The sequence below is a fragment of the Balaenoptera borealis genome, assembly GCF_965194805.1.
Source record: "Balaenoptera borealis genome assembly, chromosome: 13".
Taxonomy (NCBI): Eukaryota; Metazoa; Chordata; class Mammalia; order Artiodactyla; family Balaenopteridae; genus Balaenoptera; species Balaenoptera borealis.
The window spans coordinates 52,167,081-52,192,298 of record NC_138870.1 but is presented as its reverse complement, the minus strand read 5'-3'; the positions used below and the strand labels follow the sequence as shown (position 1 = coordinate 52,192,298).

The following is a 25,218-nucleotide window of genomic DNA, read 5'->3' as shown; positions in this document are numbered from 1 at the left end:
GCAAGTCTGTGCAAAGAAGAAAAACTAACCAAAATAATTAAATTAACAAAAGAAATATGTGATCGTCTCAACAAGTTAATATCTAAATTTCCACAGGAAAACTATAATATAGAAAACACACCTTGAAGTAAATTCAAGGCATTAAAAATTTGCATATATTCTACATATTCAGTTTCATTAACTCTTGTTTCTTAAAATTGCAATTTTGTAACCTGTTCTGTATACTCTTAGTAATACACTTTTGTGGACTATATGTTTCAGGCAATTCATAAGCTGGCATTTGGATCTTAACCATGTAAAATGTAAGCCTGATTTAGAACACATATAACAATGAAATAGCGATTTAAAAAACTCATGGAATCTTGCTGTTGAAAGAGTATGCTAACTAAAATACTAAAGTTGTCTTTTAAAAGAAAAACAGTTATTTCCTACATTCAAAAAACACACATGAGGGACGTCCCTGGTGGTCCAGTGGTTAAGACTCTGCACCCCCAGTGCAGGAGGCACGGGTTCAATCCCTGGTCAGGGAACTAAGATTCCCACATGCCACATGGTGCGGCCAAAAAAAACAAACAAAAAAACACACACACATGAAGTATATGTAACATATAATGAATACGTGCACTGTATACCTCCCATCCTGATCCCTCCCTGATCATATTTCTCTCCTTACCTACCACAGACAATTAACCATTATGCTCAACTGGCATCATTCTGATATATATTTACATATTTTTACATATTTATAAAATTGAATTTAGTGAGTAGTTTTTAACTTCTGAAGAAAGGTTTTCCTTTGCTACAACTTATAATTCTACAGACATCTACATAGAAACTATACTATATAAAAAAAATATATACATACATACAAACTTTGTCTCTAGGAGGACTTGAACCAGTTATAAAACAAAAGATTTTACCTATAGAAAATTTCAAAGTTATGCATTTAGTATCACTGTTTATGGCTTGTTTTTTAAAGGAAGGTCTTGAAGCTGAAGAATCAAGTAAATATTTAAAGTTCAACTGTAACCTTTAATTCCTAGCAGTATTTGTACTTTAAATTCTTTTTGTCTTTACAGTCACAGATAGTAATGTTGAATGCCACCAGAAATGTTAAAACTCACTTGTTTATTCAAATGTATCATTTTCTGAATAAAATTTTGCTCATGGTTAAAACTTTAACTCAAAATGAAATTATTTTTTAAAAGATTTTAAGACTTAATTAAATTGAACACACACATACAAGGGAGAGAGATAAAGACCACCCATTTTGGGAGATAAACTCTTCAATAATGTATCTCTGTTCCACTTTCTAATGAGGACACTTCTGATTTCAGTAAAAAAACAAAAAGAACAAAAAAAAACAAACTTCTTTTAAGTCTAAGATAGTGTTTAGTTCATTTATCATCAGTCAGAAAATAACTGGTACAAAACCTAGAAAATTTAATCCATGTTCTTTGAACCATTCCTATTTCAAAAGATCAAATGTCCCTAAAGATATTTTATAAGAATAATATATTTAATAAGATATTTAATCTTCTTATTAAAATAATTTATTCTGTCATCTTCATTCTGATAAATGCATTCCTATCAAGAATAACAAATTAAATTCTCTAAGCCTTGGTTTTCTAATGTACATGATGAGTAGAATAATAGCCATTACTCAGAATCAATTACTGAAAGATTTAAAGAAATAATCCTATATATTTTAAATTGTACTCCTGGAGCTACCTCAAGGCCTGATGGATGGTAACCAAGGAGAGAAGTGTATGCCTATTTGGAAGACAGAAAGAGGAAGTTGGCTGGCTAAGGAGGGGAGTGTTGACTAACCAGTAGAGTTCCAAATGTGTCACACTCAGCTTCAACTGGGTAACTCCTTTTAATTGTAATACATATTAGATTTCATAAGATTTCACATAAGAATATAATGGCTAAAATAAGTCTGAAAATCACTGTTTTATAGCCGAGTACAATACTTGATATATAGTAGGCATTTGCTAAAAAATTAATTTCCTTCTGTTCCTCTGATTTTTTTTAATAACTTACATCATACATCAGTATTAATTTTAAATAAAACAGAACAAAACAAAACAAAAAACTTCCATATACTGGAGTGGCAGGCTCTGGGTTAGGTACTAAAATAAAAATAAATAGGACACAAAATCCAACTAAAAAAAGGACCTCACAGTCTAGTTGGGGAGCTTAATATATAAATAACTTAATGAATGATACAAGACATATATGTAAATCACTATGGAAGTTAAGGGAGAAATTTCTTCTCCAAAGTAAAACAAATCCTATACCCCAACTAGATACTGAGATAAATAGATCAGGAAAGGCTCAAGAAATGATGTGACAAATTTTGAATTGGAATTTGAAGGATGAATAATCTGATTGGTTAGATTATATGAAAGGATGGGATGCTTAATTTCAATATTTGGATGTTTAAAAGGACTTTTCCTGGATGAATGCAGGGACTGGGGAGAATGGTACAACAGGCAGACGGAACAACATATACGAAAGCACAGGAGTATGGAAAAGCATAGCAGGCTTAGGGAACCGTAAGTAGTTCAGTTTGGTATTATTAGCATGTAAATCCAAAAGCAAGGATAATCGAAAGATGCTGGAAGACGAGGCAAAAGGATAAACCATGACTTGCATGCTGCGTTAAGGTGCCTGGACTTTATTCTACAATTGTTAAGGAGCCAGGAAAGTTTTATGAAAAGGAAATAATAAGGTTTACATTTTAGAAAGAGTATTCTGACAGAAATACGGAAGACTGAGAACGAACATGCAAAAGACTGGAAGCAGAGGGATTTGTTAAGAGATTACAGAAAGATAAGGGGTGAGAATGGGATACAAAGATTAATTAAAGAGATATTTAGAAGGTGGAATCAGTAGAACTTGCTGATTGTGTCTAAAAGCCTTCATTTCTCAACACATTCATTTCTTTGGATTCTGTCATAAAGAAAGACCAAATTGGGGGTTGATACCTTCTAGCAGGGGTTGGCAAACTAAGTTCACTTAGCTCACTGACTGCTTTTGTACATAAAGTTTGTTGGAACATAGCCATATCCATTTTTTACATATTGTTTATGGCTACTTTCTTGCTACTACAATGGCAAAGTTGTAGTCGTGATAGAGACCTTACAGACCGCTGAGCCAAAAATACTTATTATTTGATCCTTTACAAAAAGTTTGCTGACCCCTTATTATATTAGCTATTTTTCGATGGAAAATAATTTCTTTTTAAAAAGTAGGTTATTCTCAAGCTCAAGGAGAGAAGCAGAAGTTATAATTAGTGACCAGCAGGGATAGAGAAGAGATGAGTTAGAAAGAGGAAACCAGAAACAGTAGAACCCATTATAGATTGTCAGGATAGCCATAAAATTTGTGACTCCCAAAAACTTCATGTATAGTATGCTTAAAATAAACAGTATTGCTAAAAAATACCTGTCCTTGGTATAAACCAGCATCCTGAATGGTGCTGTCTGGTTTATTCAGTGGTTCAAATGTATTACTCATGTATTTGTTCCACAATCTGGTCTCCTTTTCATCTGGAATATTGAAGATTTTTCTTATTTCCTTTTCAATTGTATCTAGATTTAAGGAGGAAAGATATGTAAATATTTAAAAATATACCACAGAGAGTTAAGTGCTCACTAGCATAAAAATCCTAAATTTAAATTACTGATATAATAGCAAGAATAGATGAACAAATATGTAGGAAATACATAAAAACAATAAAGAAAAATTTTAAGACCAGGTATACTTTTTAGGAACAAAATGGTAATTATAACTCAGATGATTACTTTGGGAAATTAAGACCTCAAAAGGTAAGAGTTCAATCATATAACACTAAAATATAATTTATGTTATACAGGATGAACCTTAACTTTTTACACATTATAAAGTCAATATATTTTCTAATGATATGTTGGAGTTAGAAATTAAAGTATGATTCAGAGATGCCACAGATAAAAAATATTTTAAGTTATAACCAATTTAAGAATAATTTATATTAAGTTGAATACAATTTACAGTTTAAATAGCTAACTCAAATTAAATAGAATATAGGGACACAAAGAAAAGTGCCTTCTTTGAAGAGAGGTCTGAATTGGTCAAAATTTCTTGTTTCCAAGGTAAAGCCATATATTTTCTTTATTTCTAAGCCAATTATCTGAACGGAAGAAGTCTTTTTTTTAAAAAACTGGAGCAGCTTAATCTGCTGTAAAATAAGATATAGGAGTGTCCACATGTTTGAGAGTAATTAAGTTTCGGTACCATATTTAGATGAATCTTTTAAAGTACTTAAACATTAGAAAGAGATATTAGAAAATACTACTATATCTATCAAATTCTGGTCAATAACTTACCTAACTTAGACTCAAGAAAATTACACTTAATATATTTTATGACATATAAAGAAATATAAAATACTTCTAAATTTTAGAATACTTGATTAATTTTGGACAAAACATTATTTGTAAAACACTAAACCTAAAAATACATGTTCTCTTAAAAAATATAAAAACCCACACCTATCCTACATAATTAAACTTAGTCCAATAACACTGTTTATGTTCTACTTAGCAGCTAATGTTCTTTAATAGTCTTATAGTCAATGACAGTTTGATTAAGGCATTAAATAAGTAGTAAATACTATAGTGTATTTCAAAACTTAATGCAAACTAGCCAGAACATTTAAAAAATTACATTAAATAAATATAAATATACTGTAAGTACTGCTTTCTATTTTGGCGTATTTAATTTTTGTTTTTTATTGAAGTGTAAATGTATACGGAAAAATGCACAAATCATCAGTATACAATGATAAATTTCCATGGTGGATACCCCCGTGTAAGCACTACCCAGATCAAGAAACAGAAAATAACGTAGGAAGGACGACAGAGGAAGAAGCCAAGGAAGGGAGGTCATTTTAGTCTTTCTATAAAAATGAATACTTCTTTCCTGATTGAAGAAATAAATCTTGCTCATTGCAAAAATTCAGAAAATACAAGGACAAATAAAATGTCCACCTAGAGATAACCACTGTTAACATTTTGATATTCTTCTTCCAGGCATTTTTTTCTACTAATACATACATATTTATATACATAATATATACCAACACATATGGAAATGCCCCCTTTATTGAGTTTTGAAAAGGGTAATGCAAAGGCCCTGAGATGAGAATGTATTTGGCATGTTTTGGAACAGAACGGTGCACCAATGTGGCTGAAGTGGAATGAGCAAGGTGGAAATAAGACCATAAAGGTACTCATGTAGGATCATATAGAACTGAGGCAGTTATGAAAGTATCTTATTTTATCTGATTAAGAAGGGAAGTCATTTAGGAGTTTTGAGCAGAGAAGTGGTATGATCCAATTGACACTTTAAATGTTCACTTTTGCTGCTAGTGAAAACAAACTGCAGGATGTCAAGGGTGAGAGACTAGGCTACTACAGAAATCCAAACCAAGGTGGTAACAGTGGAAGCAATGTTAAGTGGTCAGACTGGGAATAGATTCTGAAGGCACTGCTTAGAAGATATGTTGCTAAATTATATGCAGGGTGAGAAATACAAGAGAATCAGAATGATACCAAGCGTTCTGGCCTGAGCAATTAGAAGAGTGCAAGTGATGATTACTCAGATGAGGAAAAATGACAGAGTAGTAGGTTTTAGGGGGAAGGGAGAGAGTTTAGTTTCATATATGTTATCTTTAGATTCTCATCAGACACATGTGAAGATATGGAATGGTTGAAACTGGAATTAAGGGAGAGTTTGGGTAGGAGATATAAGACATCAATATACAGAAAGTATTTAAAGCCAGGGGACTAGAGGAAATCATCAAGGAAAAGAAAGAAGATCCAAGGACTGAGCATATCACACTGATGTTCTGAGGTCAGAAATATGAAGAGGATCTTACAAAGGACTCTGAGAAGACGCAGCCAGTGAGAACTTGTGCCCTGGCAGCCATGTGAAGAGAAAATATTTCTAGATGGAAAAGTGAATAAGTATGTTAATTTTTGCTGGCATGTTAAGAAATGGAAGACTTCGGCCACTGGATGTATCAATGTAGAAGTAATTAGAGACCATCACAGAAGCAGAACCAAGGAAGTGGTTGGTCTGATGTAGTGGGTTCAAGAGAGAACGGGAGCAGAGGAAGTGGTAGCCAGAAAGCAGTTTGCTTAAACTGAAATTTGGCAAGTGCAGCTGTAGATAATGACAGCCTAGGGTATATCTATGGGAACTGGTGGTTGAGGCTGGATGCAGATCAAGATCACTGGAGTTGAGAATGTCAAGGTATTGAGAACATGTGCATATTTTTCCGTGTATTAATCGACTCTATTAGGCAGTTAATGAAAAGCATAAAGAGATAAAAAAATATTAACACAGATAATAGAAATAAAATTATTGTGACAAACATTTCTAGTAGGAACATTTAATAAGAAAGTTAAGCAGTTCTATTAATAAATTTTATAAACATAAAGCATTTTTCAAATTTTATAATAAAATTATTTTTCAGTGGTATCTGTAAAGAAAAAATAAAAACAAGTTTTATCTTTCTTACTGATACATGTTCAATACCCAAATATATTAATTTAGGGAGAAAAATATTAAAATGGCCAACTATTTTGGCTCTGAACATGGTAAATTATTTAGAGCCTACCTATGGCTACTATCATTTTTATTACAAATCAATGTAGGCATTACTAGCTGAAAATGGAACTTTTTATTAATTTGGTAAAAACAGAAAACAGGTGCTTATATTTCTTAATTCCGTTTACAGAATTTGTATACTATATTTCATGTACATAGCTATTTTGATCCTTTTTAATCAAGATTGAAAAAACACACAGGGAAAAATATACATTTCGTATCTCCTTTCTTATCAAATTCTTTGTTTCAAAACTCACTTCCTAAAGCAACACAAAATCAACCCAATTAACATTTGCACAGATTGTATAAGGCAGCAAAATAAGAAGTGACACTCTGGTATAAGAGGCCGGGTTAAGGAGTTAAAATACTGGCTCTATCACTTGGTACCAGGGTGAACCTATGTAGGTTACTTAACCTTTCTTAGCCTAGGATTTATCATCTTTAAGATGAGGGTACAGTAATGTTGAGGTTTAAATAAGAAATTTCCTGGAAAGTGCCTAAAGCATAGTAAGTATTCAATAACTGCTAACTATTATAACCATAACCATGAAGTTTCTAAAATTCCTGACTTGATTAATTTTTGCAAAAATTTTTGCTTAGAAAGCAAACTTGCTCTAATATACATTTTCAAACTTTTAAAACTACAGTAAGGAATTGTGACCCACTATACACATATATGTTGATATTTTCTATTCTGATATTTTCCATTCCATTCTCTTTACTCCACAAACTGTTTAATGACCACGAAAGTATAGACAACACAGTTTGAAAAAACTGTTCTAATAAGAAATGTTAGGTATATGAAAAAATTTATTCATATACAATTTTAAGGCATATAGCCAATGTATGTAGCATTTTAAAGTATTAGTAAATTTAAACTATGCTAATTAACATCTATGTAAATCATAAACTTTTTGAAGCAGAGATTCTTTACAAATTATCTCCTTGATAATTATTACCTAGTACTTAATGTAAAAACTCCAAAATGCTTGTTTTGAGTTCAGAAATTAAACCTTAGATCTTCATATAATGAGTTTTAAAATATTTTTCAGTGAACTAATGTTCTAAAATAAGTTTCTTATTGTCTCATATAATTTATATATATATATATAATTTTCCTATAAAAATGAGGTAAGAAACAAAGAAACTTTCATACCAAAAGTTTAATACCAAACTTTAACTAGAAAATACCAAACTTTAAAATAACTAGAAAACATTATCTACATCAAGCATTTAAGAGGTAGCTTATTTATATTCTAATTGGCTGAACATTTCAGAAGTTAGTCTCTGAATTAATTTTAATAGGTCATCTTTGTTGGACAGACCTACAGATTCTTAAAGATTCTTACTGTGTACATTTTAATATGATTAATGTAATTTTATACATTTAAAACTTTCAGTTCTTAGGATATAGAAATGTTTTACTTTCCTGAATATGTTCCCAAAATCTAGAACTGCAAGAGTTAAGTACTTTATCCATAATAATGTAATAAAATGACATTTATATGGAGTTCCTAACATTTTAAGCATTCATTTTAGAAAGATGACTGTGTGAGTTTATTGAAATTGCATCTCAACTTACAAATGTTCTAGGTAAATAAAGAGAGGGAAAATAAAAAATCCATACATAATGTTTGGCAAAAACATTAGGATTAACCAAGCATTAGGAACTGAAGAATGGTACTATTTCATGAAAATTATGAGTTAAAAGTATTTTCCTGCAGTGAAATGGCTATGTGGTGAAAGTCAAATGTACTTAAGAAATTCAGAAATATTTTTATTTACTTTTAATAAAGTGTACTTAATGACTGGTTCCAACAAGAAAAGCTATACGGTGCTATAATTGATAAATTTTCTAATCTTTCTTTCTTTCTAAGTTCTACATTAAGTGTTATGTCTTTCTCCAGTGTCCATTTACACTTTCCAACAAGATCAATGTTATTGCCATTAATCTTCTGTTCCAAAAACTTTATTTGAAAATAACAACCTTTTATAATTTTTATTTTGAGTTGTGTCTTATCAAAAAGTACTGCAATTCTGTTATTAAATGCATGATCATTTATTTAAAAAACATTTTATTCAATATATTCTTTTTTTAAATTGAAGTATAATTGACATACATTATATTAGTTTTAGGTGTATGACAGAATGGTTCAACATTTGTATACATCACTAAGTGATCACAATAAGTGACCATCTGTCACCATACAAAGTTAGAAAAACTTTTTCCTTGCGATGAGAACTTTCAAGATTTACTTTCTTAGCAACTTTCAAATTTGCAATTCAATATTATTGACTGTAGTCACCATGCTGTACATTATATCCTCATGACTTACTGGAAGTTTATACCTCTTAATCCCCTTCACCCAATTTCACCCAACCCCCAAGCCCCTCCCATCTGGCAGCCACCAATTTGTTCTCTGAATCTATGAGTTTTAATTTGTTATTCAATACATTCTTGATCTTAAATTAACATGTGGCTTTTAAACAGAATTATAAATTTACATGTATTTTAATATACATTTATATGTGTAGATATGTAAATATGTAAAGATATATAAATACATAGAAGGAGTTAGGCACACTTATATTTGATATATAATTCTGTAACCTACTCATTATTTAAAAAAAAAAATCAATGAGTCATATTAAAGCTAAGCCCGCTGCTGTAAGTAGCTACTTAATTTTGTATTTATAGAGTCCAAAGAATAAACTGTGAGAAAAAAGAAAATAAATGGTCATTTTCCATGCTAAGAATGGTAAATTATTATTATTATTATTGATATATATATTACATTACCTGACAAAGTTTTACCTAAGCAAGTTTTTATTTAAAGTTCTACTTCAATTTATAGTCATGTTACAAACATGATATGTATTTTCAAATGCTAAATTAAAACAATTATTTGATTTTTTTAAAAAAGTAAAATGGCACAAATATTAAACTTGTTTAATAATGTAAAGTAGACCTAGAAATGATAAATAATTCAACTCTAAGCTAAGACAGACTGTATGATGCTTGGAAATCTGTAATGTCTAAGGATAAACCCTTAAAATGGTTATCATCTTAGTAGCATATAACAAATAGAATTTTAAATAAATTTCTAATAGTAATGGTTTAACAAAGAAACAGGATCTTGCATTACCTATTGTGTCAGCTTTGCTAAATCTTCGAGTTACAACATTGTTCATGTTTCCATTTTCACAGAGCTTCAATTCTGTGAGATATACTTCTACTTTGCAGTGCTTTACAAACATACCCTGTTCAACCACCTAAAAAACAAAACAAATTGGTATCAGCTATAGCTTGATATATTTCACTGTTCTGAATAACAATACATTTCTCTAAAGAGGCTTTAGAAAAAAACTACAGATCTCCAGTGAAAAACTAGTAACTATTAAAACCCATCAGTATAAAATAATAGATATTGGATAGCTGAAAAAGAAAGGAACATTTTTGGAAATTTTAATATTTAACAGAATATGAATAATCATGACACAAACATTAACAGACAGTTTACAAAGGCATTCTACTACTCTATGAAGATAATTTGGTATACTATAAATAATGAATACATTTAGTATTTATGATGAGAAAGTGAATGCAAAGTGTAAATACAGCTCTGATTAAAGATATAGACATACTTTTAGCTTTTAGTACTTGATCTCAAGCAGAAAACCTTTAAAAATTGTAAGTTTTATACAATTTCTGTTAGCAACAGCTATAATATCACTCTGTACGTTAAAATAAATATTTTAAAACAATAACTACAAATTACTGTTGCCAAAATATTCAGCTATGCCCTGTAACTGATATGTTAGTTTTCCATCCTAAGATGACTTTGTTTGACCTTTAAATGCATACTCAGTAATTCTATGCAACAAATGAAGAAAAAAAAAAAAGCTGCTAAACATGCAAGCAATGAGGCAGAAAAAGAGAAAATATGTATATATTAGGGTCACCTTATTAACAAGTATATTTCCTTTTGATCTTCTAAAGGTTAACTGTAGGATTTCAGCCATGAACACTGTTTCTGAAAATAGTAATCGGCCTGATATGTGATACATTAGACAAATATGGCAAAAGGGAGGCTCCAAATGACTGTTGTACTCACACACTTTGCATCAATTCAATAAGGGACTCATAATTTGTCTTTCACTTGCAGGGAATTGTTTTAGCTCAAAAAGTTCAAATGTAGTTTGTCTAGTATTTAAAATATCCAATCCAATGCTAATTTTTATGATACTTTTGTCACATATATTCTCCTAATTATACTTGTTACATTCACATTTCTAAAACAAGCAACAGCAAGCACTTCCCCTGTTAATTAACTTAACCCATTTTACAAACTAATATACAACTGTTTAACCCTGAACTAATTAAACTTGTTTTATACTTTATTTGAAGGATTCTGCTTTATGCTTATTTGAAGTTACGAAGGAAGCAAAGGATATTACATCATTTCTAAGATTACCTGAAGCTGTAAAGCTAGGAATCAAATATTCTTATTAATCAGAAATTTCTGCTCTGGGACTCAATATGTGAGTAAGAATCCTAAAATAATATTATATCAAGTTAGTTACTAATCACAGGTAGGTTGCCAAAACTGAGGTAACTACAGGCCTCATTTTATTGGCTGGGGGGTGGGTGGGGGGGGAATGACTAACAATACAGCGGGTAATGGGATAAAGAAACAGGATAAAATAACAAAAAATAAGAAAATCCCTCATTATGATTTATATTGAGGTATATATTTTCTAAGTAAGCATAGTTTTTTAAAAAATGAGAATCTTCATAAAACTAATAGATATTTTCCTGGAAAGAATCTGGTGATTTAACTGTCAGTAACTCACTGTCAACAATGAAAACAAAACATCAGTCCACTATTTCACTATTGTATGTAAGACAGATAACCAACAAGGACCTAAAACAAGGGCACTCTACTCAATATTCTGTGATAACCTATACAAGAAAAGAATCTAAAAAAGAATGTATATATGTATAGGTATAACTGAATCACTTTAATGTACACCCAAAACTAACACAACACTGTAAATCAACTATACTCCAATAAAATAAAATTTTAAAAAAATCAAGATTTCAAAAACCACTCTTCACTGGGATTCAGAATATTTCTCATTTTTCTTCTTTTGTCCAACAGTATCTTACATTGCTAAAACCCTCATTAACATTACTCAGAATACTACTACTGTATTTATAAGATATTTTACTGTTTCCAAAAGTAGTGTATTAAAAAGCAGTTCTTTTAAGGAAGATATGAGTTTGTCCTCAAACAACTTTTATTTGAAAGAACCACACTGTATGAATGATTAAAGCTTGAATACAACAGCATCACAGCAGAGAAAAATAATTATCATATTTATGTATTAGTGTCATAATCATATGTATATTACTTGTTCATATATAGCATCTCCTTTATATTTGTTTATATAAAGTATCCTACCTTCATTAAAGATGTTTGTGTTGAAAATAATCATTTAAAATGATGGCTATTAAGACTGTAACAGGAAGAAACAGGCTTAGAAAAAACAGGATACAAAGATTTACCTAGTTATTATAACCATTAAGATATACATTTGAAATAAGACAGGAAGGTGAATATTCAGAAATAACAGTTATGTTTCAGAATTAGAGGTGATAGCTAAAGTGTTTTTTTCCTAAGTGAATTATAATGTTGTTGAAATCTGTGCTTGGATTCTATTAATTCATGGCCACAATGAAGGTCAAGTTTTTTTACTAAGTTAGTTAGGGAAATATAAGTTTATGCTAAATTAAAATAAATATAATTTCCATTTGTTCATTTTGATGTGAATATTAGAGAGCATTTTGACTAAAGCTATGAAATATACCTGATAAACCTAACGTAGTCTACTCTTTATATCGGCATATGACTTCTCCCCCCTTGGAAACAGAAAGTAATTTCTAAAGAAATCTAGTACTTTAAAACAATTTGATAACACTGGGCCTAATAGATACATTTACTATTTTTGAGGAGTTAGCTACATTCACTTTGGCAGCACTTACTGAGCATCTATGCTTAGTGCTAGAAGTACACAAGTGAATTAGACCCAGTCCCTGGAATCAGGGTGAGAACACTCAGTGGTAAAGACAAGAGAGACTAGTAGAGAAGTATAACACAACTATGAAATCACAGGTGTTAACGTATAACAAACAAATCCTACTTGTGATATTCTATACAAATATTTCAAGATATATTTCTTCAGAAACAAGGACTCAAACATAACCATAAAAACATTATCACACTTAAAATATTAAAAGTAATCCCTTAATATCGAATATTCATTACATTAAAATTAAATTAATTAAAATTAAAATCATTTTTAATATAGATCCAAATAAAGCCCATACACTGCAAATGACTGATAAGTCTCAAGTGTCTTTTAACTGAAAAGTTCCCCATCAATCTTTTTATTCTTGCAATTTTTAGTAAGACTACATCATAGGGATTGTGAGATATATTCTAAACAAGATGCAAATAATATCTAGTTGCCCCTCTTTTTATGATGTTGGTAGACATTAATTAACCAGCACCTAGATCAGGAGTGGGCTAACTATGATCCATAGGCTAAATCTCGCTCATCATCTATTTTTGTAAATAACATTTTATTGGAACACTGTTATTACCATTCATTTACTGTCACCTATGGCTGTTTTTGCACCCAAAACAGCAGAGATGAGTAGTTCCACAGTGACCATTTTGGCCCACAAAGCTGAAAATATTTGCTATCTGGCTTTTTACAGAAAAAGTTTGGTGACCCCCTGACCATTAACTCATTAGGTCTTCTTTAATTTTGCTCAGTAATGTTTCATAATTTTCATTGTAGAGAAGTAATTTTGTAAGGTGTATTTCTACATACTTCGATCTGTTGTAAACATTATTTTAAAATTCAACTTTATTTGTTGCTGATAAATAATTGGTTTTTCTATATTTACCTTATATCCAACCACCCTGTGAAACTGAATTATTGATTTTAATGGTTTGTTAGTACAACTTTTGGAATTTTCAGCATATAAAATCACGTCTTCTAGAACATTACAATTTTATTTCTTTATTTTCAATCCTTATTCTTTGAGTTCTTTTCCCCATTACCACACTGGCTAAGTAAGACCTCTAATATACTTATCCTTGTCTTGTCCCTGATCGGAGAGGAAGAGCTTTGAATATTTTACCAATAAGTATGTCTGAAATAGGTTTCTATTTCTAGCTTTTCTTAAAAAAATCATACATAGATACTGAGTTTTATCAAATGCTTTTTCTGCATCTACTGAGACGGTTTTTCTACTTTACTCAGATAATACGAAAATTATAAGTGATTTTCAAAGTAAAATCAAAATTGCATTTGAAAAAAATCCAGCCTGGCCATTTTTTAACTCCCTTTTTGCATACTGCTGGGTTTGGCTTGCTAATATTGTGTAATTAAATTACTTGGTATTGTGTTATTAAATATTTGGTTGAATATTTACTGGTGATGCCTTCTGGAGCTACAGTTTTCTTTGTGAAAAGATTTTTATTTAATGATTTAATTTCTTTATTCAGACAGGGCAATTGAGATTTTCTATTTCTTATTTCAACACTGTTGTATTTTTCTAGAAATCTGTCCACTTCACCTAAATTTTTAAATTACATAAAATTATTCAAAATTAATCTTTTAAAAAAGTCTTTAGACTCTGCTATGATGTCCCCTTTTTCATTCCTAATATAGGTGATTTGGGCTTATTTTCCTTTTATTCTTGATCAGTCTTGCCAGGACTCATCTTTATTTTACTGATCTATTTCAGTGTTCTTTATAATGAGTCAACTTTGTTCATTTAATGCAAAATTTTTTTTCTATTTTATTAATGTCTACTTCATATTATTATTTCTTGATTAGGCTTAATTTCCTTTTCTTCTCTTCTTGAGAACAGTCTTCTTTTCCAGTATTTACATTTAAGCTATAAAGTTCCTTCTAAGAATGACTTTAGTCATTCTTTTATGATGTATCATTATTATTCAGTTCAAAATATGTCTAATTTTACTTTTTATATCTTCTTTGACCTAAGGATTACTTAGAAGTATATTGTTCCATTTCTAGGTAGCTGAGAGATCTAGTTGTCTTTCTGTTACAGACTTCTAAATTCCCCTGAGGACAGAAAATACACTGAATAATTTCTATCATTAGAAATATATTGGAATTTGCTTGATGGCCCAGCATGTGGTTAATTTTGGTAAAAATTTCACTTAAAAAATTTTGTATTCTGCACTAAGTGCAACGCATGTCAATTAGGTCATGGTGGTTAATCATGTTGTTCAAATCTGCTTCCAAGCTCATTCAAGTGTTGTTGGCAGGCCTCCGTTCCTCTCCAGCTGTTGGCAGAGACTTTTAGTTCCTCATCATGTGAGTCTTTCCATAGGCTGCCTGCATGGCATATGGCTTCACTCAGAGTGACTGATCCAAGAGAGAGCCAGAGAGCACTCCAGTATCTTTTACAAACTCAGAAACAACATACTATCACTTCTGCCATATTTTACTGGTCACACAGACCAACTCTGGTATGATGTAGATTACATAAGAGTGTGAATAACAGATGGCGATAACTTGGGAGCATCTGTGAGGTTGTCTACCACAGTGAACCTCTAGTACCCAATAAGTCACAGACCCTCCCATCAACATGCAAAATACACTCCACCCCCCGCAAAGGCCCCCACTAGTCTCATCCCATTACAGCATCAACTCAAAGTTCAGAAACTTGTCATCTATATCTGACTAAGGTACAGATGAGGATCCTTGGGCATAGTTCCTTAAGTATCTCGAGTATAGTTCCTCTTGATCTATAGGCCTGTGAACTAAAAGATAAATACTGAAAGTTCCTTGGTTAGGGCTCACTTTTGCCTTGACATGAAAATGACTCTTCATAACATTTGCTTCTGTTTTCTGAGTCATCCTTTGTTTCATGAAAGTTAGCACATGTTTGCAGTTGAGTAAATTCTTAGTCTGATTCCTGCTTGTAGCAGTCTGCAAGGGCAAAGGCCTCTTTAATTTTATACTGTCTCTGCAGTCCAAGATGGCAGTGGTTCTTGAAAACACTGTGCGTCTCCAGTGGATCTCACTGGAGTTCAACCCAGTAGGCAAAAGTCACAACCACAAATGTCCTCTAGCCAAGTCCTTTCTACCTTGGGTTTATACTGAGAAGGCTCAGGGACATTGCCCTAAAGCTTCTTAGAAGCCCTACTGTTCCTAGAAGCCACATATTGAAAGGTGGTATAAAGTATACCCTGAAATCCTTTAAAGGGCCCTTTTTTCTGAAGAGTATTGTGAGGCACCACCTTCAACTTTTCTGAGGTCTTAACAAAGAAATTTTACAGTCACAACCTTGGCTTCAACTTTAGACCATGCTTTCTTGAGAGTACCTTGAGTTTGATCTTTGCTTGGAAATATTTCTTAGTTTTAGTGTTGTTTGTCATCTGGAGAGGCTAATTTTCAAAACTAGCGAGTCTTGGCTCTTTTTTATTTAACAGTCCTTTCTTTAGCTTCTCTTTTCTCATATCTGACTAAAGGCAGCACAAGAAGAAACCCAGCAGTACTTTCAACATTTTGGCAGATTGTTTAGTTCATAAACATATTTTTTATCTTTCAGTTTACTGCAGATTGACACGTTGTTAAACTTTCTGCCACCTTATAACAAAAATCACTGGGTTCCAATAAGATTTTCCTCACCTTCCTTTAAGATCTCACTGGCAGCCTCCTCAAAGTCTAAAATTCTACTACCAATTTATTCAAGGCACTTTATGCTTTCATTAATACTCTTAAAATTCTTACAGGTTCTATCCACTGCCCAGTTCCAAAGCCACCACCACATCTCAAGTTTTTGTTACGGTTGCATGCAACTTCCAGGAACCAAAATCAGTATTAGCTACCTACTACTGCATAATAAATTACCCCAAGTTTATCAGCTTAACAAAGCAAACATTATCTCACATAGTTTCTGAGGGTCAAGAATCTGGAGCAGCTTAGCTGGGCTGTTCTGGCGTGGGGTCTCTCACGAGGTTGTTGTCAAGCTGTGGACTGGGACTTCAATTATCTGGAAGCTCAAATGAGACTGTAGGATTCACTTCCAAGCTCACTCACATCGCTGTTAGCAGGCCTCCATTCCTCTCTATTGGCCAGAGATCTCAATTCCTTAACATGTGAGCCCCTCCATAGGCTGCCTGAATGTGCAGTTGAATTTCCCAGACTGAGAAATGAGAGAGAGCAAGAGGGTGTGTGCACCCAAGATGTAAGCCAAGGTGTCTTTTATAATCTAATCTTTTCTTTTTAAATGAGGTACAACTGACATATAACATTACAGTAGTTTCAGGTGTATAACACAACTATTCAATATTTGTATATATGGTGAAATGATCACCACAGTAAGTCTAGTTAACATCCATCACCCTACAGTTACACTTTTTTTCCCTGTAATGAGAACTTTTAAGATCTTCTAGAACTCTTAGCAATTTTCAAATATGCAATATATTTTTAACTATAGTCACCATGCTGTACAAATATATCCCCATAACTTATTTACTTTAAAACTGTAAGTTTATCCTTTTGACCTAAAACTTAATCTTGAAAGTGATATGCTTTACCATGACTTCTGCTATATGTCACTGGCCACGAAGACCAGTACAATACCAAGACCCTGGTACAATGCAGATGGGGACTATCCAAGGCTGTGGATATGAGGAGGTGAAGATAATGGGGGTTGTCTTGGGGGCAACTATCTTAACTTATATACTAATATTGTTATGCACTTTAATTTTATACATATTTTCATCATCATAAGGAATTATTACTATTTTAAACAGCCCGCCTTAACATCTATTCACAGTATGTGCTTTGTCAGTCAACATTTTTTCCTGTGTCTCCAAGATTCCGTACGGAGTAATTTTTCATTCTGAAGACTGTTTTGTATTTCCTTTAGTGCAAGTCTGCTGGTAACAAATCCTATCAATTTGTTTATCTGAAAACAGTTTTTGTCACCATTATTCTGAAGGATCCTTTCCTTGGTCATAGAATTCAAGGTTAGCAGTTATTTTCTTTCAGCATGTTGAAGATACACTATTATTTTCTTGGCATTCATTTCTCTTGAGAAATCACTTCGTTGTCTTACCCTTACTTTGAAGGTAATATATCTTTTTTTCTGACTACTATCAGGAATATTTTTGTTTCTCAACAGTTTTATTGCGTATGGTTTTGTTTGCATGTTTTTCAGCTTGGGATTCACAGCATTTCTTTAATGTGTAGCATGATATCTTTCACCATTTTTGGAAAATTCTCAGCTATTACTTCCAGTATTACTTCTACCCCATTCTGTCTTTCCTTTGCTTTGAGGAGTCCACTTAAATGTATGTTAAACTTATTCACTGTACTCCATGTGCCCGTCTGCTTTTTTCTTTATTTTCCATTCTTCAGTGTCTTTAAGCTTTGGTCAATATATTTTCTATTGATGTTATCATTTAGTTTACACATTCTCTCCTTCTTTTTAGTCTAGTATTTCACTCAAATAATATGTCCTTAATACTTAATATTTCCATATTATTGTTCAGTTTTAGAATTATATTTGGTTCTTCTTTTCAACTATCTTTTATTTTTTTGAACATAAGAAGCACAGGGTTTTAAGGTTTCTGTTTGATAATTCCATTATCTGGATTCCTCACGTGTCTGTTTCTATTACCTATAGTTTCTCTTGGATTTTGGTCCCATTGTACTTCCTCCTCATTTACCTGTTTTGTTTTTGTTTTAAATTGAACATCTTGACATTTTAAGTGAGACAGTTTAGTGATGCTTTGAGGTCCAGGAAGATGGTTAACTTCGTTTCTACATGACAGTAGTAGCATTACCAATTCCAGATTCCTCAATGCAATCAGAGATTAGTAAAATTCAAAGCTGGGCTTCAGACTCTAAAAGACCAGTCTATTCTTTTAAGTAACTTCCACTGGCATAAGAGTCTGTTCTTTGAGTTCACTGGCATCAGAAGCATAGCAAAAATGGAAATTCCCAGACTTACTGATTTAATTTTGGAGGAAGACACATTTTAATAAGTACTCTAGGTAATTTTATACACACTAAAGTTTGAAAATTATTTTACAAGTTGAGTGAATTCCAACTACCTTATTAAAAATAAATATATAGCCTCCTAACAGACTTCTTAAACTTTTTTTCTTTCTCCCTGTATGAAGTCTTCATGATTCTTTATCTTCTTTAACTTGCTTATCAGACACAGATTTCAAGAAATGCCAGTAAGCCCTCTTTCGAGAAGAAATGCCAATGGAGTTGTCAGTTGACCTGTTTACTATACTATATGATATGCTACATTTATTAAGAAAAAAAAGAGTATGTCATTAAGGTTGAATTAATACAGTTTAACACACTTGAAGATATTCCAGACATATTACAGATTTTCCTTTATCCCAGGAATGAAGGTCTTCTTCTACATAGTTTTACAGCTGAGTAGTTTATCCTTCAAATAGTCAAAACACTCAATTCTCCAGCAATTACAGATAAAAATGATAGGCCATTACATATATATATATATATATATATATAAATATATATAATTTATGGCTAGCATTCCTAGAAGATATGAATCTTAACTTTGAAATGGCTATAAGACTGAGTGAAATTAAGGAACAGAATTAAACTACACTAAACTAAATCAAAGGCACATTCACATTCTATTTAGAAAACGAAATTCAATTCTATACCTAAACCATAGATACACAAATACAAACTGTAAATATATTAACTTTGTAGCATCAGTTCCAAATAAATCCAAATATGGTTTGGTCTATCAGAGGTTTATACCCTTGTGTTACATAATTCGGCTTTTTAATCATTTTTATGTAGAAAAAAAATCAGATAAATAATTCTGCTCCATCCAAATACACTATCAAATACTTGTGTAAGGCTGACAGATCTACTTTAAGCAGTTGGTATTATTCTACTATGGTGATACTGATACTTTCATAAATGAATTTTTAGTTAACCAAAAAATAAAGAAAGTGGGTCATTTTTAATTTTTCTAGACTATAACTGTAAAACTTAAAATCGGGATAAGAAAAATACCTGCATTTTCAAGTTTTAAGAAAATTGTATGCTGTAAAATATTTCTTCTATTTTTAGTTTCTTCATTATTTAAAAAAAAAATTTTTTTTTTAATCAGAAAAAAAAGTCAGAGTCAGGCTACTTAAGTATGTAAACTCATGTGGCTTTCTAAAAGACCCTGCACCTCTCTACCTCTGTCCTCATTTCCTCATCTATAAAATGGGGATAATACTTACCTCAGAGAATTTTTTATGAGGATTAAACTAGTTAATAACGTATATGATGTGCTTATAACAGTGGCCAGCCTATAGTAAACCCTCTATGTGTGTTAGTGTACAGTAACATTCTGATGGTCTTTTTCTCCAAGATAATCGAGGAGGCTTTATAAGTCATTGAAATTAACAAGAAAATGTGAACTAAGAAAAATATTTCTATTCAGTTATTCTTAATATGTACCTTCCGTGCTATTGGTTCCTGACCTTCCATCAATGTGTACCAGCTGACAAGTTTATTCCAGCCCTCAGTTGGCAACAGTATGTAATCCAATTCATCAATAAGATGCTCCTTAAGTGACTGGGCATCACCATCTACAAAAGGAAAAATAAACTCAATACATAAAAAGAAACAATACTACATATCTCCAAATACTTTGGTTGTACACATTAAAAATTACTTAAACTCATGGAGACTAATTCAGGTACTTAAATAATGAGTTTTGAAGAAAGCTCTGAAGAGGTTCACATCTAAGTCTACATATTCCAAAATAAACTGTTGCTTTACAAAGTTTCAATGTGTACCAGGCAACCAACAGTGTTTAAAAAAATAATTTTTCTTTTATTGGGCTCTTAAAAAAAATACTAAAGTGTAACTGTTAGCCAAAGGATCTGAATGAAGAGTGTTTCCCAAATATTTTAAGTATCAGAGATCCCTCACATGGTAATAGTGATCGTTCTAGCATTAGCTGATGAAGAAAATTCAGAAGCAAATCAATAACCTTTAACAATGATGCCAAAGCACATGGGCTGGGAACCATGATGGAAATCACAAAAGGGCATCTCATTACTCCAGAGGGCCTATGATCTAGATTCCTCCACAGATCTAAAGTAGAGGTAGTTGTTCAGATATGGTTCTAATTCTATGATCCATTTTCAAAATTCCAGTTGAACTAGAAATGTAGTATAGGACAGGCCAGAGATAGGTATCTATTTTAGATCAAAAAATATATTCAAGAAAATTGAGTAACTTGCCCCAAATCATTCAGAAAATTGCAGGTACTATGAAAGGTATTATTATGGAAAACCCTTTTATCTCAGTTGACTCTCAGAAGAATATTATGAAGTAGATAGCTCCATTTTACTTAGTAAATAGATTCAGATATTGATTAACTTGCCCAAGTTCACATACAGAAAACTGTAGAGACTGAACTCAAACATGTATCTGTTTATGCTAATATCCATTTTCTTTCCACTATAACAGACTACTTTGAATTTAGGAAAAGAAAAAAAAGTTTAAAAATTAAGACTTCTATGCTATTCTCCACAATAATTCAAGATTTTGAGTGTATGATTTTATTATGTAACAGAATCCAAATAGTAATTTATATCTAGTGGATAAAATAAAATGATCAATTTTTGGATCATTTTTTTAGGGGGAGAACACCCCTAAACACAGAACGCCTAATTTTTGTTACTTTCGTGTTTGTTGATGTAAAATTGATATACAACAAACTGCTGCAGATTTAAAGTGTAAAATTTGATAAGTTCTGACATATCACTACAAGTGTGAAACCATCATCACCAAAATGATGAACAGATCTATCAGTATCCCCCCACCACCAAAGGTTTCCCTGTAGCCCTTTTTTGTAATCTCTTCTTGTCCATCCAGGTCTACTGTCCTGTCCCCTGAAAACCACTTATCTGTATTTTGCAACTGTAGACCAATTTGCATTTTCTACATTATATAAAAAATAGTATGTACTGCTTTGTTTGGCTTCATTTATGCTGCATCATTATCTTGAAACCCATCCATGTTTTTATGTATCAATAGTTCATTCCTTTTAATTGCTGAATAGGATTTCATTATATGGATATTCTATAATTTGTTTATCCATTCAGCTGTTGATGGGCATTTTGGATTGTTTCCAATTTTCTCTACTACAAATAACAGTGATGTGATCACTCATGTACAAGTTTTCATATGTAGAATGGTTGGTTCCTATGGTAAATGTATGTTTAGCTTTTTAAGAAATTGCAAGACTATTTCATTCCCAAAAACAATGTATGAAAGTTCTACTTGCTCCACATCCTTATCAATACTTGGTATGGGCTCATCTTTTAAATTTTAATCATTTTAACACATGTATAGTGGGACCTCATTGTGGTTTTAATCTTCATTTTTCTAATGACAATTGATGTTGAGTATATTTACACGTGCTTTTTTTCCTTTAAATTTTTATTTATTTATTTTTGGCTGTGTGCGGGCTTTCTCTAGTTGTGGCGAGCCGGGGCTACTCTTCATTGTGTCGCGTGGGCTTCTCTTGTTGCAGAGCACGGGCTCTAGGTATGCGGGCTTCAGTAGTTGTGGCACACAGGCTCAGCAGTTGCAGCTTGCGGGTTCTAGAGTGCAAGCTCAGTAGTTGTGGCGCACGGGTTTAGTTGCTCCGTGGCATGTGGGATCTTCCTGGACCAGGAATCGAACCCGTGTCCCCTGCATTGGCAGGCAGATTCTTATCCACTGCGCCACCAGGGAAGTCCCACATGTGCTTTTTGACAACACTATCTTCTTTGGTGAGGCATCTGTTCAAACCTTTTGTCTACTCTTTCCACTGGGCTTTATGGAATTCCTTATTCTGCATATAAATATTTTATCAGCTAGGTGATTTGCAAATATTTTCTCCCACATTGTGCTTTATCTTTTCATTCTCTGAACAGTGTCATTTGAAGCGTTTGTTAATGATGAAATACAAGCCATCAATTTTTTTCTTTTATCAATTGTGCTTTTTAAATTCATATTTAAGAAAACTTTGCCTAACACAATGTCACAAAATTTTTCTCCTTTTTTTTATAGTTTTGGTTTTTACATATAGGTCTACAGTCTGTTTTGAGTTAATTTTGTATATGGTGCCAGGTATAGATCAAAGTTCACCTGTTTCTGGCAAATAGATACTTAATGCTCAACCAGCATTTGTTTAAAAGACTATCTTCTCTCCACTGAATTCCCCTTACAACTTTGTGTAAAATCAATTGGCCATATATATGTGTGGATCTACTTCTGGATTCTCTAATCTGTTCAATTGATTCTTACCTCACACCATATACAAATATTAACTTAAAATTGATCAAAGACATAAATATAACAGCCAAAAGTATAAAACTCTTAGAAAAAAAACAAGTTTTTTCTGATCTTGGATTAGGTGATGCTTTCTGACACCAAAATCACAAGCAACCAAAGGAAAAAAATAGATAAATTGGTCTTCATCAAAATTAATTTGCGCTTTAGAGGCACCATCAAGAAAGTAAAAGACAATCCACAGATTAGGAGACAATTTTTGGAAATCATATGTCTGATAAGGGACTAGTATTCAGAATACATAAACAACTCTTAAAACATAATAGACAAATAACCCAATTAAAAAATGGGCACAGGATCTGAATAGACATTTCTCCAAAAAAGATATAAGCAGCACAGACAAGATACTTAACATCAATAATCACTAGGGAAATACAAATCAAAATAACAATAGGCACCACTTCATACCCATTAGGATGGCTATAATAAACAAACAGACAATGACAAGCGTTGGCAAGATGTGGCGAAATTGGTACCCTACTTGTTGCTGGTGGGAATGTAAAATGGTGCAACTATTTTGGAAAAGTCTAGCAATTCCTCAAATAGTTAAACACAGAGTTACTATATGACTTAGTAATCCCATGCCTAGGTATAGATCCATGAGAAATTAAAATATACATCTACACAAAAATTTGTACATGAATGTTCAGAGCAACATAATTCATAATAGCCAGAAAGTGAAAACAACCCAAATGTCCATCAATTGATGAATGGATAAATTAAATGTGGCATATCTCCATACAATGGAAAATTACTCATCCATAAAAAGAAATGAAGTACTGATTCATGCTACATGAAGACACTTTAAAACTTTGTGCTAAGTGAAAGAGGTCAAACAGTAAGGCCACATATTGTATGATTCCATTTAGATGAAATGTCCCTAAAAGGCGAATCCATAGCGACAGAAGTATATTAGTGATTGCTTATGGCTGGGTCTTGAGTGGGGATGGAGAGTGACTGCTAATGGATACGAAGTTTCTTTCTGCGGTGACGAAAATTTTGTGGAATTAGACAGTGGTGATGGTTGTTAAAACTTTGTGAATATACCAAAAAACACTGAATCACAGAATTTAAAAGGATGAATTCTATGGTATGTAAATTGTCTCATTTTTAAATGAGATAGAAAAAAACCTACTAGGAATGTGATTTGGAATTGTGTTGAATCTGTAGATTGAGTGGGGGAATTTAACAATATTGAGTTTTCTGATCCGCTAACATAATTTCTGTCTTTATTTAGGTTTTAATTTATCTCAGCAATGTCTTATAGTTTTTAGTTTACATGTCTTGCACATGTTATCAGACTTATCTGTATTTTATATTTTTGGTGCCACTATAAAATGTACTTTTAAAATTTCAATTCATGTTAGTTCATTTTTAGTGTACAAAAATGCAATTGGTTTTTGAATAATGATCTTGTATCCTACAGGCTAATCTCATTTATTAGTTCTAGAAGTTTTCTTTTTGTAGATTCCATTAAATTTTCTACATAGACATAGGTGTATGTGAATAAAGGAAGATTTATTACTTCTTCCGATACAACCTGTATGCCTTTTATCTCTTCTTCTTGCCTTATTACATTGCCTAGGACCTCCAGTACAATCTTGGCTTGAAGAGCTGAGAGTAGACATCCTTGCTTTTTCCTGATTTTAGAGGGAGAGCACTCAGTCTTTCACTGTTAAGTATGTCTTCTGTAGGTTTTCCATAGATGTCCATTATGAGGTTGAGGAAGTTTCCTTGTATTTTACTCTTTTGTTTTATATGATATATTATCTTTGTAATATTTATTTCTCTATTTATACTTAATGTTTATTTCTATATATATCCTCTTTATTGTTGGACTTGATTTACTAAAATTTTGTTAATAATTGATGCATCTATGTTCATGAGGGATAATGGTCTAGAATTTTTTCTCTTGAAATGTCTCTGCCAGATTTTGGTATCAAGGTAATGACGGTTTCATAGTATGAACTGGGACGTATTCTCTCCCACTTTTCTAAAAGAGCTTTTGTTATTCAGGGCTATTCAGAGAATCCATTCTTTTGGAATGAGCTTTGGTAGTTTTCATCTTTCAAGGAATTTGTCTTTTTCACCTAATTTGTT

At 32.0% G+C, this 25,218-nt stretch overlaps 1 protein-coding gene across 9 annotated transcripts in view; it reads right to left on the bottom strand.

Annotated features, from left to right (window-relative positions):
• Positions 1-25,218, bottom strand: part of USP15 (ubiquitin specific peptidase 15) — a 122,363-nt gene that overhangs the window by 73,360 nt on the left and 23,785 nt on the right. For 7 of the 9 annotated variants that reach the window (XR_014233484.1, XM_082351212.1, XM_082351213.1 and 4 more), the window contains exons 3-5: positions 20,227-20,357; positions 9,810-9,936; positions 3,454-3,599 (exon numbers count right to left, since the gene is read on the bottom strand). Coding sequence is in view for 8 of the 9 variants with exons in the window: in XM_082351212.1 (XP_082207338.1) it covers positions 3,454-3,599; positions 9,810-9,936; positions 20,227-20,357 (404 nt within the window). In the remaining variant the exon portion in view is untranslated. Of the gene's footprint in view, positions 1-3,453; positions 3,600-9,809; positions 9,937-10,626; positions 10,889-20,226; positions 20,358-25,218 lie in introns of those variants that run through there. The other 2 variants (XM_082351208.1, XM_082351210.1) reach the window with 2 other exon arrangements.